The sequence below is a fragment of the Mastigoproctus giganteus genome, chromosome 5 (genome assembly GCF_048544385.1).
Source record: "Mastigoproctus giganteus isolate SK-2022 chromosome 5, ASM4854438v1, whole genome shotgun sequence".
In the NCBI taxonomy this organism is placed as follows: domain Eukaryota; kingdom Metazoa; phylum Arthropoda; class Arachnida; order Uropygi; family Thelyphonidae; genus Mastigoproctus; species Mastigoproctus giganteus.
Genome location: NC_143579.1, coordinates 112,689,106 through 112,705,982, shown reverse-complemented (window position 1 = coordinate 112,705,982; position 16,877 = coordinate 112,689,106). Strand labels below are relative to the sequence as shown.

The 16,877-nt window shown below is 38.0% G+C and overlaps 1 protein-coding gene across 4 annotated transcripts in view; it reads right to left on the bottom strand.

Moving 5' to 3' along the window:
- Positions 1-16,877, bottom strand: part of LOC150085645 (fibroblast growth factor receptor 3-like) — a 509,974-nt gene that overhangs the window by 290,527 nt on the left and 202,570 nt on the right. For all 4 annotated transcript variants that reach the window (XM_090374150.1, XM_090374153.1, XM_090374152.1 and 1 more), the window contains one exon: positions 16,381-16,541. In XM_090374150.1, the coding sequence (XP_090230276.1) occupies positions 16,381-16,541 (161 nt within the window). The remainder of the gene's footprint in view (positions 1-16,380; positions 16,542-16,877) is intronic.

Sequence of the window (16,877 nt, the reverse complement as noted above, 5' to 3'; positions counted from 1 at the left end):
TGTTAAGTAATTCTGTTGGTCTCCTACTCTTAATATCATTAGTGCCAATGTGTACAACTATATCACCTTTTGTGCCCTTAAAAGATGATATATGCTCAACAACGTCATCAACCTTTAATACCATTCTGGCGCCTCCGTAGCCAGGTGGGTAGGAGCAGCAGTGCGTAGCACATGCTTCTCGATTCCCTGGCAGACATACCCTGGTCCTGGTCCACCTATCCTTTTTACAAAACATGTTTCCTGTTTCCCTGACAATAGAGTCACCAACAACTACTAGTTCCTGTGGGACCAGCACATTCTGCTTTGGGGGTTGCTCTGTGTTGCGTGATGACCAAGTGCAAGCTCTGGCGTTGATGTGGGCAGCTGAGAGCTTGATGGGCCCCTCAATTTAGATCTTTCGAGGCATCCAGCCTGTCCTTCAAACTCTCATATAGGCCCATAACAACGCTGAGTTGTCGCCTGATTGCCTTACAATCCTTACATCGCGCACAACACAAAGACATCCACCATGGCAATATCATGTTCCGTTCCAGAGAGTTCGGCAAACATTTCACAAGTTGCACATTTTTTTTAGGCTCTGATGCGTTGGAGAATCACCCCCTTCAGTTCTCCCCCGAGTCACAGCACTCCTGCCACTTTGTGCCCGTTGCTTTGCTGCTCTAGTTTGGGGCATGATATTTAAATAAAAAAAAATCAATAAATAAAATTAATTAAATGTCAATACTACGCTATCTAATAGAAACAGTGAAGCGTATTACTCTATAAATTATACGTTAGAGCTACCTAACTACCTCAATTAAAAATTTGAATTCCCTACCACTATATACAAAAACAATGGCTGCAAGATTCGAACGAAATAACGGTTTTACGTATATTAAGTATATTTACAAAAACTGTTTATCTAAATTAAAATAAAAATAACCAGCGTAACTAAACTATAAGACTATGTATTAAGTACAATATAAAATAACAATTATGTAAATAAAAAGGTAAACACTTATCGTTTTATTGAGATCATATACCAATAATTTTACTGAGCAGCAATGCCACAGTTTCTGTTCCTAGCTTTTCTCAAATTACTATTTGTTAGAATTTTTTCTTTTGTTTTAGAATAATAACACATAACAGATGTGTAAGTTTGGTGCAACATATATTAAAGGCCACCAGTGAATGTGACTCCAATTCTAACATACATATTTTCTCAAATGATCTGACTGACTGCATTTCATCAAATAAATCATTGGTCAAATTGGTCCAAATAAATTATTAGTTAAAATTTTTCTCAAAAACTCCAGCAGCAACTATATCATGCCTTTCCATTAAAATCCACATGCCATCATAACACCTTTTACATTTAAACCTATTTAAAGTTTCTATTAAAAGATAAAGGTTAAGCAATCCTAAAGATAATATGTGATACAGTGATTCAATTTTTGTTCACTAACAATGCTAACATTTTATGAACAAATCAGTAATTTAAGAAAAGTACTCTGAAACATGTAGGCAAGGACATTGTCCTGTGTACAATATTATGTTATTCTTGTAACAGATAACCATAAGGGGATTACATCTAGAGAGTATGGGTTTGGCACACCCAGGGTCCAGAGCTGGATATAATCATTCTTCTTTTTCTGGTGATTCCCTTCTACTTTTGACTCTCTCTCTCTCTCTCTCTCTCTCTCTCTCTCTCAGGGTAACTCGAATTTTTTTTTTTTTTTTTTTTTGCTGGTGCAGCGTAAGCCTTAGGCTTCCTTGCGCCATGTAGCTAATAAAAATAAACCGAACCTATTGGTAACTCTCTAGGAGGCTTCCAGATCAGTTAGTGTATAATCTTGTTACCTCTACTTTGCCAGATAGTGACTGGAGGGAGTCCAAGTAGTGTGTATGCGAAGAGCATTGTCGAGGCCACGTTATGTCAAGGATCTGGGTATATTCTTACCATATGTACGCCATATCCAAAAATTTCATTACTTCATACAGCATGTCCCACCCACATTTTCCTACTATTGAATACACCATGAATTTGTCAAACTAATAGAGCAAGCTTATCTGCAAAAAGATCTAAACCTGCCAATCACTTCCTAATTCATTTCACAAATATACGTGGTCTCAATTCTAACCTCAACGATGTCCATTCCCACTTGCAGTCTGCCAACTCCCATGTACTTTTTCTGACAGAATCTCAGTATCAGTTGATTCAACTACTGCTCACCTCAGATGCCCAAATTATTTGCTGTATGATTCCTTTTGCCTCAAAGGTGATACTTGTCCATATGTCCGTTCTGATATTCCCTGTCAGAGACTTGGCAATTTGGAATCTCCTCTCTTTGATCTTCTCTGGCTTAAAATCTCTCTACCTCATTGTGTCAAATTCATCTGTTGTCTCTACCGTTCTCTCCTAACTCCACTAATCCCTTGGAGCTCTTTGACTTTCTCTCTTTGCAACTTGACTTTCTACAGTCCAACTTTCCTAACAGGGAGGTAATTTCAATTGGTGATTTTAATGTTCACAACTCCAGCTGGCTTCCATTTTCAAGTCACACCAACCCAGCTAGTCGAGATGCTGAGGCTTTTGCAATTACTAATGACCTTGCACAGATTGTCATTTACCTACAAGAATACCGGCCAATCCTAACCATACAGCCAACACGCTTAACCTTTTGATCACAAACAACTCTTCTAACTACACGGTTGAAGTGTGTGATCCTTTAGGCACCTCAGCGCACAACTTGGTGATTGTCTCTTCTCCAACAGAGCCTTTATCTCATGGCTATTCCCAACCTCGTGTTGTTTGGCATTACAAGAATGCAAAATGGGATGACCTGCGAGATTTCTATTCTTCTTTTCCTTGGACAGATTACTGTTTCAAAACTTCTGATGTCAACATTTGCTCAGATCGTGTCAGTAAAATTACTTGCAGGAATGGAATCCTTTATCTCACACTTCACTCTCAAATATTGTCCTTTAACTAAACCTTGGTTTTCCAATAAATGTGCTAAGGATGTTCAAGAGAAGAATATTGCATATCGTAATTGGTTGTTTCTAATTCTTCATTTTCTGCCTACACAAAAGCTCGCAACAATTGTAAAGCAGTTATTAATCAGTCCAAACTAGAGTTTGAACAGGCTAAGAGTAAAAAACTTGCTTCTTGCCCTAATGGTAGCCGAGCATTCTGGTCTCTTCCCAAAGCTATTGGCCGCAACTTTTGCCCATTTCTGCTCCCACCTCTGTCCAAACCAGATGGCTCTGTTGTCACTTCAGCCACAGATAAAGCTGATCTGCTGGTATCCCATTTTTCTTCCAACTCATGTATTAATGATCTTGGTAAAACACCTCCCACCATTCCCAACATGCTCCATTCAATGCCTCCTGTGGTCTTACATCAAAAGGATGTCAGAAGGATTTTAACGAATCTTGATGCTAAGAAAGCTGTGCTCCTGAACTTACTCCTATTTTTTTTACGCCTTTTTTCACTTTCTTATTCCAAAGGTGTTTGGAATAAGCAACCATTTCCTTAAAAAGGGTGACAAATCCCTCCCATCCAATTATCGTCCCATTGCAATTACTTCTACTCTTTCTAAAGTAATGGAGAAATCAATTAACCGCCAACTCTTAAACTACCTAGAAACCTTCCGTCTGATCAATGATCGCCAGCATGGATTCCATCAGTGTCGATCCACTGGTGATTTTCTGGCTTATGTTACCCATTTATGGACTAATTCAATGGAAAGGTTCAGTGAAACATAAGTAGTTGCTATTGACATCTCAAAGGCTTTCGATCGTGTTTGGCATAAAGGTCTTCTAAACAAGCTTCCATCTTATGGTTTGCCAACTGTTTTTTGTAATTGATTATCCAGTTTTCTCTCTGATCGCTCACTGAGGGTGTTGGTAGATGGCTCTCTGTCTTCTAACTTCTCCACTAATGCTGTCCCCCAAAGTTCAGTTCTTTCCCACACTCTTTTCCTCTTGTATATTAATGATCTTCCATTGACTGGAAATTCTATCCATAGTTTTCTCCATGATAGCACATTGCATTCCAATTTCCATTTTGAGAAATCTTGCCTTGCTCAATCAGCTTCAACTTCTCGAAAATCTGCTACCAATTCCTTAAATGGCAATCTTCGGGTAATTCTCCAGTGGAGCAAAGACAACTTAGTTGATTTCAACCCTTCTAAAACTCTGTCTTGTCTTATATCTCGCAAAAAGGATTTTTCTGCTCATCTTTGGTGACACTCCGATTTTTAGGCAAAATGATATATCTCTTTTGGGGATTACTCTTACTTCTAATCTCTCTTGGCACAAGCACATTACAAATATCGCAAATCCGCCCTACCATGGAATATTGTTCCCACATCTGGGGTGGTACCCCCAAAACCTCTCTCAGGCTTCTTGATTCCATTCAGAAGAGGGCAGTTAGGTTAATTAATGATCCATCTCTAACAGAGTCTCTCCACTCGCTGTCTCATAGATGTACTATTTCTCCTGCATGCCTTTTCTACAGATACTTCCATTGGCACTGTTCCTCTGAATTGGCTTCTATAATTCCCCCCCCCTCTCTCTCTCTCTCTCTCTCTCTCTCTCTCTCTCTCTCTCTCTCTCTCTCTCCCAAAACAGTCCAAATAGGCCTACAAGGCTGGGACAATTCATGTTGATGATTAAGCTACACACCAACCAGAAGATAAATAAATTCAATACTGTAACTAAAAACACTTTATTTACAATAAAATAAATATAAAATTACAATAAAAATAACACTGATAAAATATACTAAAGACCAGCTGGGGGAGCTTGTAAACGCAATAAAGTCCACAAATTATGGGAAGTCTGCTATAGCAGAACATTTCTGGGAGAAACAACATCAAATTTCCCCGGAGGATGCTGTCATCACAGATCATGCACAAACGTTCTGGGACCGTAAATGGCTTTAGAACTTACGTATTGGGGCAGATAGCAATACTATTAATAGGGATAGGGGTGTATGTCTACACCCCCTCCTGGAAACTGTCGTTCTTGGACGGGATGAACGGTTTCGGTTAGCACGCTCCCAAGCCATTTCCGGTCCCGGTGCGCAAATGGAAAATTCCAACCGTGGAACCACGTGACGTGGATCTGCTATTTAAGGATGTGCCGCACAGTAAACATGCTGCTTTATCAGTGTTATTTATATTTTTATTGTAAATATATATCTATTTTATACTTATTTTATTGTAAATAAAGTGTTTTTAGTTACAGTATTGAATTTATTTATCCTCTGGCTGGTGTGAAGCTTAATCATCAACAGTCCAAACACGTGCAGCCACCAGCCAACATCCATTTACTATCCAACTTCAACCTCACAGAACCAACTTTTCATCTTCCTCGTTTATTCATTCAACTGCCATTTTCTAGAACAACCTTCCTTCATAGAAATCATATTTCCGAAAGAGAAATCGTATTTCCTGAAAATTACAGTCTAAAGAAGTTAGAGTCCAATGTCAACAAATATCTTCTTTCGTCTTCTCAACCTCCAACCCAAGCACAGTACACCTCAATACACCTTTATACACCTCAATCACATCAACTTGCAGGTGCCTAGTCACCAGACACTGTAAATTGCAAATCTTAAGCATTTCTTCATAAAAGCAACCCTTTGCTCCATTCACTAATCTTTTATTGCCCTTCTCTGTACTCGTTCCAACAGCTCTACATTCTTCCTAAAATGGGGCCTCCAGACCTCTATACGTACTCAAGGTGTGGCCTGACCACTGCCTTATGATACTCTGGGGTTACTGCTACCCATATGCAGTAACTTACATTTGTCAAAGTTATACTTCAGTTGCTACCTCTCAGCCCATCTGCTCAATGTTTCTATATCCTCTTGCAGTAGTATACTGTCATTAGTGTCATTAACAACCCTGCCAACCTTCGTATCATCTGCAAACTTAGAGATTAAACCTGACATCTTAGGACATTAAGCACTATGAGCATTAGTGGTAGTAGCAAATGATGAAAGTAAGCAAGCTTATATAGCATCAGCCGATAATAAAAAAAATAAATAAATAAATAAAAAAAAAAACACACTACCCGTTTCGCCCATTCATATCCTCCAAGGATTTGCCCAGTTCTTCCTTAAATTTATTAAAGCATTCACTTCTACAGCAACAGACAGAAGTATGTTCCAAAAATCAGCCACCCACTGGCTGAAGGCAAACTTACACACGTCTATCCTCCAACCATCCTTCCTCAACCGAAATTTATATCCTTTCACATGTGTAGTCTTAGCAAGAGAAAGAATGCCATTCATATTCAGCTTACTCAATCTATCAAAGCCTTAAACACCTCAATCAGAGCTCCCTGCAGGTGCCTAGAATCCTGTAGCTGTAATTTGCAGAACTGAAGCCTTTCTAGGTAAGACTTCCCTTTTGTTCCTTTCCCCAATCTGGTTACCCTTTTCTGCACCCATTCCAACCTTCATAAACTAAGGCTTCCAGAACTGTAAACAATACTCTAGATGCAGCCTAACCATGGACTTGTATAAAGGGATAATCACTTCTTTATCCCTACTAGCAAAGTTTCTGTTTATCATTAACAAAACCCCATCAGCTGTATTGCCTTAGCTTGCCTAACCCACTTAGTGAATTCATTAGAGACTAATACATATATCTGTCATAGGCTTCTGATTCAACTGATAATTTATATGCATCCCATGTACTTTTGTTGTGTGCCACTTCTCTCAATAATTCATCTGAGGTTCATTTAGGTCTAAGCCTTGAACAGTATTTCTTTGCTGGTATGAAAAGCATATTAGCTTCTATGATTACTTCCCCGAATGCTTCCCATTTAGAATTTACTGTTAGTAGCATCACCAGTTGGTCCCATTGCAAAGAATTTAAAAAATGACTGAGACCACTGTAGTCACGCTCACAAAAGTATAAGCCAAAAGTAAAAGTATTAATGAAATTTCACATTAGTACAATGTTATCACTGCCACCCAGTGGGGTCGTTTAATTTCAGATTCCAAATACATATAGAATCATTGCTGATAACCAGATCAAGAGTACTGCTTGCTCATGTTCCTCTAACATAGTTTTGAAGAAAACAGTCATCCAAGAAAATCTACAAAAGTCTTGCTAGTGTGCGACTGACCAACCTACAAATTCCAGTAAACATCGAGAAAGTTAAAATACCCCATTATAAGACATTCTCATTTACTGGCACACTATTTCTCTCTACAGATGTTTGGTATACTCATCACAGTCATTATGCCTATAACATATTCCTACTCTCAATTTTGTTTTCTCAGTCTCGTATCACACCAAACTTACTCAACATTGCACTGTCACCCATATCAACTGGATGCATTGCCTTAGATTTACTATGCTTCCTTAGAACATAACCCGTCCACATCTCCTATATGTCATTTGAGTATTACACTGTACTTCCTATATACAAATTCAGCTTTGTCTAAGTCACACCTTGTTTTTCACTCATGTCTGAGTGACAACATGTCTCTGCTATCCCTACAATGTAATTCTTTACTTATGTAAACTCTAGAAGGAAGGGGATAAATCAGATTGGTCAAATTGACATAGATACTTCCATTGTTAATGAATCTGCTGAGGTAGCTGACAAACTGAGTGAGTATTCTGCATCTACATTCACACATGAGAAATGTCTGTATGGAAGTGGAGGTCAGAAACTTATCAAACTCTAGTTGGGAGCTAAATGATTCTGTAATAACTGAGAGCAAAAGTGGAGGAGAAATTGTTGAAACTGAACATAAGAAAGGCACCTGGGGTGGATGGGATCTATGCAGTTATATTACAGGAGGCGGCAAAGGAAGTAAGCAAACCCTTAACCATAATTAAGAAAAATTCCTTAGACTCAGGGGAGGACACATGCCTGGAAATGTGCAAATGTGTCCCAAATTCACAAAGGATCAAAGGGTAACAGGAGTAATTACAGTCCTGTTAGTTTAACTTCTGTTTAGGGGAAAATAATGCAGTCACTGGTTAAAGACGTATTGCAGGATCATCTAGATAAGGATACATTAATAATACAGACAAAACATAGGTTTGTTAAGGGGAAGTCATATGTGACCAATTTGATTGGATACTACGATGTGATCACAAAGGAACTGGATGCAAAAAAAAAAAAAAAAAAAAAAAAAATTATGATATCATATACTTAGATTTTACGAAACGTTTTGATACTTTGCAAATGGAAGACTACAGTACAAGTTGGAGCAGTATGGCATTAAGGGCAAGTTGCTGCAATGGATAAAAGGATGGTTGAGTGGGAGAAGACAGAGCGTGGTAATCGATGGACACTGCTCTCCGTGGGATAATGTTATTAGTGGAGTCCATCAGCATTCGGATTTGGGCCCACCGTTGTTTTCTGTATTTATCAATGATATTGATAAAGGTATAACAGGGTTAATGTCTACGTTTGCAGATGATACGAAGTTGATAGGGTAGTTAATGACACTAATCACAGTATGCTATTGCAAGAGCATATTGCAAGAGCAAGAGCATTTACATTGACAAATGTAAAGTGCTTGTAGTAGTAAGCCCAGAGTAACTATATAGTATCGGTATAAATACACCATAGTTAACCCATAAACTTGATCTACGTATATAGCATAGAGGGCATCGTTTTAATTGTATCTCATATTGTGGCTGGCTTCACAACGAGATAGCTATTATTGCATTACTTCAAATAAATAACGCTTCTCTAGTAGAGAAGACTATTGTTATTTATTTTCAGCGGTACCACCACCCAGACAATCGTTTCGAAGCTATGCGGCTTCATCATCAGTGGGCGGGCAGGTACCCAGGTAATACAACAAGCCATCACAGTTGCGAAGTTATATCCACAATATGAGAGATGCGAAAAGGGTGTGGTGGTAATGTATTTTGAAAATGAAATGCACAGGGAATAATCCTTATGGGTTCTGATAATTAACTATATAGTATCGTGTAAATACATCATAGTCCAGAGTAACGTACCAACTGTGGGCTAATACACTCAAGGGAATAGAGAATCATAAGGACCTGTAGGTAATTGTACAGCTAGATATGAAGATTGTTGAGCAGTGCAGACAGGCAGCAAGAGTAGCTCATGGTATCTTGTCAAGGATATACAAATATTTTGCTAGCAGGGATAAGGTGATTGTCCCCTTTTATAAGGCAATGGTCAGGCCACACCTTGAATACTGCATACAGGTCTGGAGGGCTCATTTTCAGAAGGATCAAGAGCTGCTGGAATAAGTACAGAGAAGGACAACGAGATCGGTGAGTGGAACAAAGGGTTGCTCTGATCAAGAAAGGCTTAAGTTCTGGAAGTTGCAGCATCTGATGACTAGGTAGCTGCAAGGTGATCTAATTGAGGTGTATAAGACCTTAAATGGTTTGGGCAAGCCCAATGCTGATGGCATTTTTCCTCTTGCTCAGATTACTCCCCTAAAGGGACATAAATTCAAATTGAGGAAAGACAATTGTAGAATACATGTGTGAAAATTTGCCTTTTGCCAGCAGGTGTTTGATAGTTGGAACAAACTTCCATTTGTCATAGTGGAGGTCGAAGCAGAACTATACAAGCATTTGGAGTGAATGGATGGGTGAAATGGAAAGGGATTTTTTTTTTTTTTTTTTTTGGCTGATGCTATATAAGCTTCCTTTCTTGCGTCATATGCCTCTAATAATGCTAATGTCTCCATTTGATGACTTCACATTACCATTAGTCGAGGCATATGATGCAAGAAAGCAAGCTTATGCACCATCAGCCAAAGGAAAAAAAAAAAAAAAAAAAAAAAACATCTCCCGTTTCATCCCTCCATTTGTTCCAAATACCTGTCCAGCTCAACCTTAAATATATTTAGGCTATCAACTTGCACAACAGAGGATGCAAGTTGGTTCCACCAATCAACTACCCGCTGGCTAAAGGCATATTTCCGCACATCTATTCTACAATTGCCTTTTCTCAATTTGAAACTGTGTCCCCTCGGGTTCTTAATCTGAGCAAGAGGAAGAATCTGATCAGCATTCAGCTTGCTCAAGCCATTCAAGGCCTTATACACCTCAATCAGATCACCTTGCAGGTGCCTACTCTCCAGGCACTGCAATATTAAACTGCACTGCAATGTTAAACTTCAGTTGCCACTTCTCTAGATCCAGTTGGAGTTGCACACTGTTGTTAACAACCCTGCCAACCTTTGTATCATCTGCAAACTTGAACATTAAACCTGATATACCTTCATCAATATCACTGATAAATATACAAAACAACAATGGGCCCAACACCGAACCCTGAGGAACTCCACTAATAGCATTTTTCCTTGAACATCAGTGTCCATTGGTTACCACTCTCTGTCATCTCCCACTCAACCATCCTTTTATCCATTGTAGAAACTTATCCTTAATGCCATACCTGGCCAGTTTGTACAGCAGTTTTACATGTGCAACTGTATCAAAAGCTTTCCTGAAATCCAAGTATATGATATCAAAATTATTTTTTGCATTCAGTTCCTTTGTGACCACATCATAGTATCCAATCAAATTGGTCAGACAAGACCTCCCTTTAACAAACCCATGCTTTGTCTAAAGTATTAGTGCAATCTTGTCTACATGATCCTACAATGCTTCTTTAAACAGTCATTAGCATTAGTAGAGGTATATGATGCAAGAAAGCAAGTTTATAGAGCATCAGCCAAAAAAAAAAAAAAACCCACTTCCATTTCACCCTTCCATTCGTTCGAAATACCTGTCCATCAGAGCCTTAAATTTATTTAGGCTATCAACTTCCACAACAAGGGATGGAAGCCTGTTCCACCAACTAACTACATGCTGGCTAAAGGCAAATTCCTGTACATCTATCCTACATCTGTCTTTCCTCAATCTGAATTTATGCCCTCTCAGGTGATTATTTTGAGCAAGAGGAAGAATCCCATCGGCATTGAGCATGCTCAAATCATTCAAGGCTTTATACACCTCTATCAGATCACCTCGTCGGTGCCTAGTCTCCAGACACTGTAATTTGCACAACTTAAGCCTTTCTTCGTAAGAGCAACCCTTTGTTCCATTCACTAATCTTGTTGCCCTTCTCTGTACTAGTTCCAACAGCTCTACATCCTTCTTGAAATGAGGCCTCCAGATCTGTATACAGTACTCAAGCTGTGGCCTGACCATTGCCTTATACAAGGGAAAAATCACCTCCTTATTCCTGTATAACATTGACAAGACACCATGAATTACTCTTGCAGCCCGTCTGCACTGCTCAGAGAACTTCATATCTGCCTGCACAATTACCCCCATGTCCTTTTCATTCTCTACCACTGTCCGTGTAGTATCATAGAATTCATACATTGCTCTGGGGTTACTGTTTCCCCATATGTAGTACTTTACATTTGTCAATGTTAAACTTCATTTGCCACCAAGGCAAATCTGCTCAACCTTTCCAGATCCTGTTGCAGCAGCATAGCATCAGCAGTGTCCTTAACAACCCTGCCAACCTTTGTATCGTCTGCAAACTTGGACATTAAGCTTGATATACCATCATCAGTATCATTTATAAATACAGAAAACAACAATGGACCCAACACTAAACCCTAAGGAACTCCACTAATAACATAAGTCCACGATGAGCAATGTTCATTGATTACCACTCTCTATCTTCTCCCCCTCAACCATCCCTTTTTCTATAACAGCAATTTGCCTCCAATGCCACACTGCTCCAATTTGTGCAGCAGTCTTCCATGTGCAACAGTATCAAAAGCATTTCTAAGATCCAAATATATAATATCAAAGTTATTCCCTGCATCCAGTTCTTTTGTGACTGCATCATAGTATCCAATCAAATTGGTCAGGCAAGACTTTCCCTTAACAAAACCATGCTGTGCCTGAGCTTTAACTGAAGTCTTGTCTAGATGATCCTGCAGTGCTTCTGTAACTAGTGCCTCCATTAATTTTCCTGGAACATAAGTTAACTCACAGGTCCATAATTACTTGTGTCAGCTTTGATCCTCCTTTGTGAATTGGGGTCACATTTGCACATCTCCAGTCTATGGGTACCTCCCCTGAGTCCAAAGAAACTCTCATAATTATGGCTAAGGGTTTGCTTACTTCCTTTGCTGCTTCCTTTAATATAACTGGATATATCTCATCCACCCCAGGTGCCTTTTTTATGTTTATCCTCAACAGTTTCTCCTCCACTTTCCTCTCAGTTATTACAAAATCATCTAGCTCACTGCCAGAGTTAACTTCGCCTCTGGCATTCCCCTTCCTGAATAACTCCTCATGTGTGAATGTAGATGCAAAATACTCGTTTAGTTTGTTAGCCACCTGAGCAGGATCCTCAAATGTTGAACCATCAATATCCAGTTTCCATTATTTTCCCGGGAACACAAGTTAAACTAACAGGTTTATAGTAACTTGTGTCACCTTTTGAATCCCCTTTGTGAATTGGTGTTATATTTGCATGGGGATCTCCCTTGAGTCCCAGGAAGCTCTCATAATTATGGCTAAGGGTTTGGTTACTTCCTTTGCTGCCTCCTTTAATATATAACTGGATAGATCCCATCCATGCCAGTTGCCTTCCTTACATTTAACTTCAATAATTTTTCCTCCACTTTGTTCTCAGTTATTACAAAATCACTTAGCTCCTTGTTAGAGATTGATAAAGTTCTGGCACTCCCCTCATTGAATAACTCCACATGTGTGAATGTAGATGCAAAATACGTATTCAGTTTATCAGCTATCTTAGCATGATCATCAGTAGAAAACCCATCTATGTTAAGTGGTCCAATCTGATTCATCAATTTCCTTCTGAAGTTTACATAAGTAATGAACTGTTTGCTGTTTTTCTTTGCATCCTTTGCCAAGGATTTCTTGTAATCTGCCTTTCCCTCCCTAATCTCCCTTGTGACTTGATTAGGAGACTAGTTTATTTCTGTGTGACCTGGTACTTTTTATGCATCCCATACATTTTTCTTCTCTGCCACGAGGCTCATTAGTTCATCTGACATCCATTTAGGCCTAAAACTTGAAGACTATTTCTTAGTTGGAATGAAAAGCCTAGTAGCCTCCAAAATTAAGTCCCTGAAGGCTTCCCATTTAGAATTCAACATTGGTAACATCATCAGTTGATACCACTATACAGAATTTAAAAACTGTCTGAGACCCCTGTATTCACCTTTACGAAAGCAATAATCTTTCCCTTTAGCCTTGATGGTAGTTGCATCTTTAAGTAATTCCCACATCAGTACATTGTGATCACTGTCACCCAGTGGATTCTTTATCTGCAAATTCCTAATGCCTGAATAATCACTGATAATCAGATCAAAAGTATTTCTCCCTCTGATTGCCTCTTGAACATGTTGCTGTAGAAAACAGTCATCCAATAAATCCATAAAAATCTTGCTAGTGTGCAAGTAACCAACTCACAAGTTACAGTCTATATCTGGAATGTTAAAATCCCCCATTATAAGACATTCTGATTTACTGGCCCACTATTTCTCTGCACAATTGCTCATTATACTCATCAGATTCATTAGGCCTCACACACACACACACACACACACTTTTCCTTTCCAAGTGCTTATGTTACACCAAACAGACTCAACATTGCATTGTCCACCAACATCAATTGGATGCACTTCCTTAGATTTTGTGTTTCTTAACTAACAGCATAACCCCTCCTTCCTTCCTGTCCTGTCCTGTCCTGTCTATCCTTTCTGTACACATTGTACTCCCCAAATTCCAATTCTGCACTGCTTATATCTGTGTGACACCACGTCTCTGGTATCCCAACAATATCTGCCTTTGATGCCTTGACTAGCACTTCAAGCTCATTAGTTAATCACTATTTCAAATTCAATAAGTTTATTTACAATGCTCCTGGCATTAGTGTACATGCAAGTACAGATGCACATGTTCTTAACTTATTTACTCAGCTCATATATTCACTTGTTCCATGATAACCTACAGCAGGACCTGAAATCCGTGACACCTTGCTTTCCAGGCTGTTGCATTTTCCAATAGAAGCAATGAGGAATCACCTTCACCTCTGATAAATCTAATAGACTGTACCTCTCCAAGCTAGCAGTTTCACAATTCACTTATCACTGCCTCAATAACATCAGCAAATATTCTTGCACTCCTTTTTAAGTGTATCCAATTCCTGTGAAAACAGTCACTCCTGTTAACAAGCACAGACTACACATAAAAAAATTCTACCCTGTGAGCCTTGCACATTCTCTCCAGAGTTAAACTGATTAACAAACTCTCAACATGTACTCCCTCTTAACGTGTCTGGTCAGAATTGCAGACTCTTTAAAATTCAATCCTAACTTACGACTTTTTCCCAACATTGCTCTGTACTTGTTATGCAAGTTCTCTGATCTCCTACTCTTAATATCATTAATGCCAACACATACAAGAATATCACCTTTACAATGTCATCTACTGTTGCCTCTGGCACACATACCCTGACCCTGGTCCTATACCACCTATCCTTCTTGCACAATATGTTCCGCATTTCTTTCCCTGACAACAGAGTCACCGACAATAACCACTTCCTGTGGGAGTAGCACATTCTGCCTTGGAGATTGCCACTGTGTTGCCTGAAGCACAAGTATGAGCTCTTAAAGTGAATTGGACAGCTGAGAGGTTGATGGGCCCCCATTTTAATTCCTTCGACGGCATCTACCTCACCCTACAAACTCTCATAAACTCCCATCAGAAATCTGAGTTGCAGCCAAATTTCTTCACACACTCTGCACTGAAGAGATGCAGATATCTCCCTTGGCTGTATCATGTCCTGTTCCAGAAAGACTAGCAAACAATGCACAGGTTGCACAGTTTGTTAGGCCATGATTTTTAGAACAGTCATCACCTTCAGTTCTTCCCTAAGCCACAGCACTCCCACTACTTTGTGGCTGTTGTTTTACTGCTCTATTCTTGGACATGATTTCCATTTAAATTTAATTTAATTGAGCAGCAATGAAAATTAATAAAATTAATCAATTTAATTCATTAACTGACAATACTACACTAGTATTGTCAGTTAATCAATACTGCATTTAGGCATCTACAATAAATGCCTAAATGCAGTAAAACATATTACACTATCAAGCTGAAGATGTATGTTAGGCTATATGATTACAATCGCAGTTTTAAATTAGTTACATCCTTACTAAAAAGAAATTTCTAGCTAAAAACAAAATATATATATATATATGTTTAACCAGTAATTAGAACCTTTGAACTACTTATTTATCATAATTAAACCCTATTATTCCACCGCACTACTAGTTATGTGCGGTGGAATTCACACTAAAACACCAAACAATAGTAGTACAAATAATAAGACGTAATTTACAAAATCACTAGCTAAATTTGAAAATAAGCTAACAAATGCCACTAAGACTATTAAACTATTTTTCAAACACAATTTTATATGTTAATTAATCAAAAAGATGGTAAAAACTTTCAAAATATTTATCGATTTCCACAAACTCCAAATTCTTTGACATTCACATGTACTCTCATGCCAGTATCAGAATTTGACGAGAAAGCCAATGTCATAGCTAGTATCCTCATCCCGCTTGATTTTCTTTCTCCAAATTGTTTTCAAATCTGTTTCTGTTAAAAGTGATTGAGTCAAGTCTGAATTTTAATTTGCTGAAGGTAGACAGTCTCTATTGCATAAAAACATCATTTATAACTGGAAAATAACTTGTATAGTGTGTTTTCCATTTTGACAATAACAGTAATTGCAGTTCGTCATACACATGGTAATGATAATGACACATTGAATTAGGCTTAGGGTATCACATTAACAAGTAACAAATGTAAATAAGATACTCAGATGTTAATGAACATGAGTTTCAAGGAGTAACTTAAGGAAATACTAATCTTCACACTTACTGTTACAGATTTATTGAAAAATTTACACTAAGTGAACATGAATTAAACTGAGAGTTAAACATAGCAGCCTTTATGAACTAGTATTCAGCACTCAATAAAAAAAAAAAAAAAAAATTAATAAAGTTGGAACAAGCATTTAAGGATTAAAAATAAAAAAAAAAAAAAAAGAAAAGAAAAGAAAACCTACAATTTTTGTTTTTAGGTATTTCTTCAGAGATCTTTCTTTATAATAAATAGCCTGCAATGAACAGCCACTATGACCATACTCTATATTCCTTGATATCTCTTTTCCATCGCAATACCACACTGCATCACTGAACTCTAAATTACCAATTGTAAATTCACACTTTCAAACACAGAGGAAGATTAATAAATACTTTTCAAATGTTAAAAAGTTTTCTGAACTGTTATCACAAAGATTTTCAATAATAATTTCAGCATTAGTTAATGAACTTGATTCCAAAGTTACTAGAAATACCTCTTTATTGAACTCTCTACAGGGCAGATGAGAATTTTTCAACCATTCAATTGCTGGAGGAGGATTTCCATCTGCTGGACAACGTAATGTAACAGAACTTCCAGCTGGTTTGGCAATCAACTTTATTTCCATTCTCTGTGGATGTGTAAAGATAGGAGGATCTGACAAAAAAAAAATCTCATAAGTCTACTCATAAATGGCAATTAAAAAAAAAAAAAAGCATATAGAATATAACAAAGCAAAACCAACACTGGATAAGATTAAAAAAAAAAAAAAAAAAAAAACTGTTTCTTTTACATCTAAACATAAAAGGTTGATTCAAACGCAAAAAAAAAAAAAAAAACACTTATCACTACTAAACAAATATACTCACAAACAGAGATGCCACAGCAACTATGTATGTAGTATTAGTGGCATGTGATGCAAGAAAGCAAGTATATGAGCTTATGCAGTATCAGCCAAAAAAAAAAAAAAAAAAAATCACACCATTCCCTCCA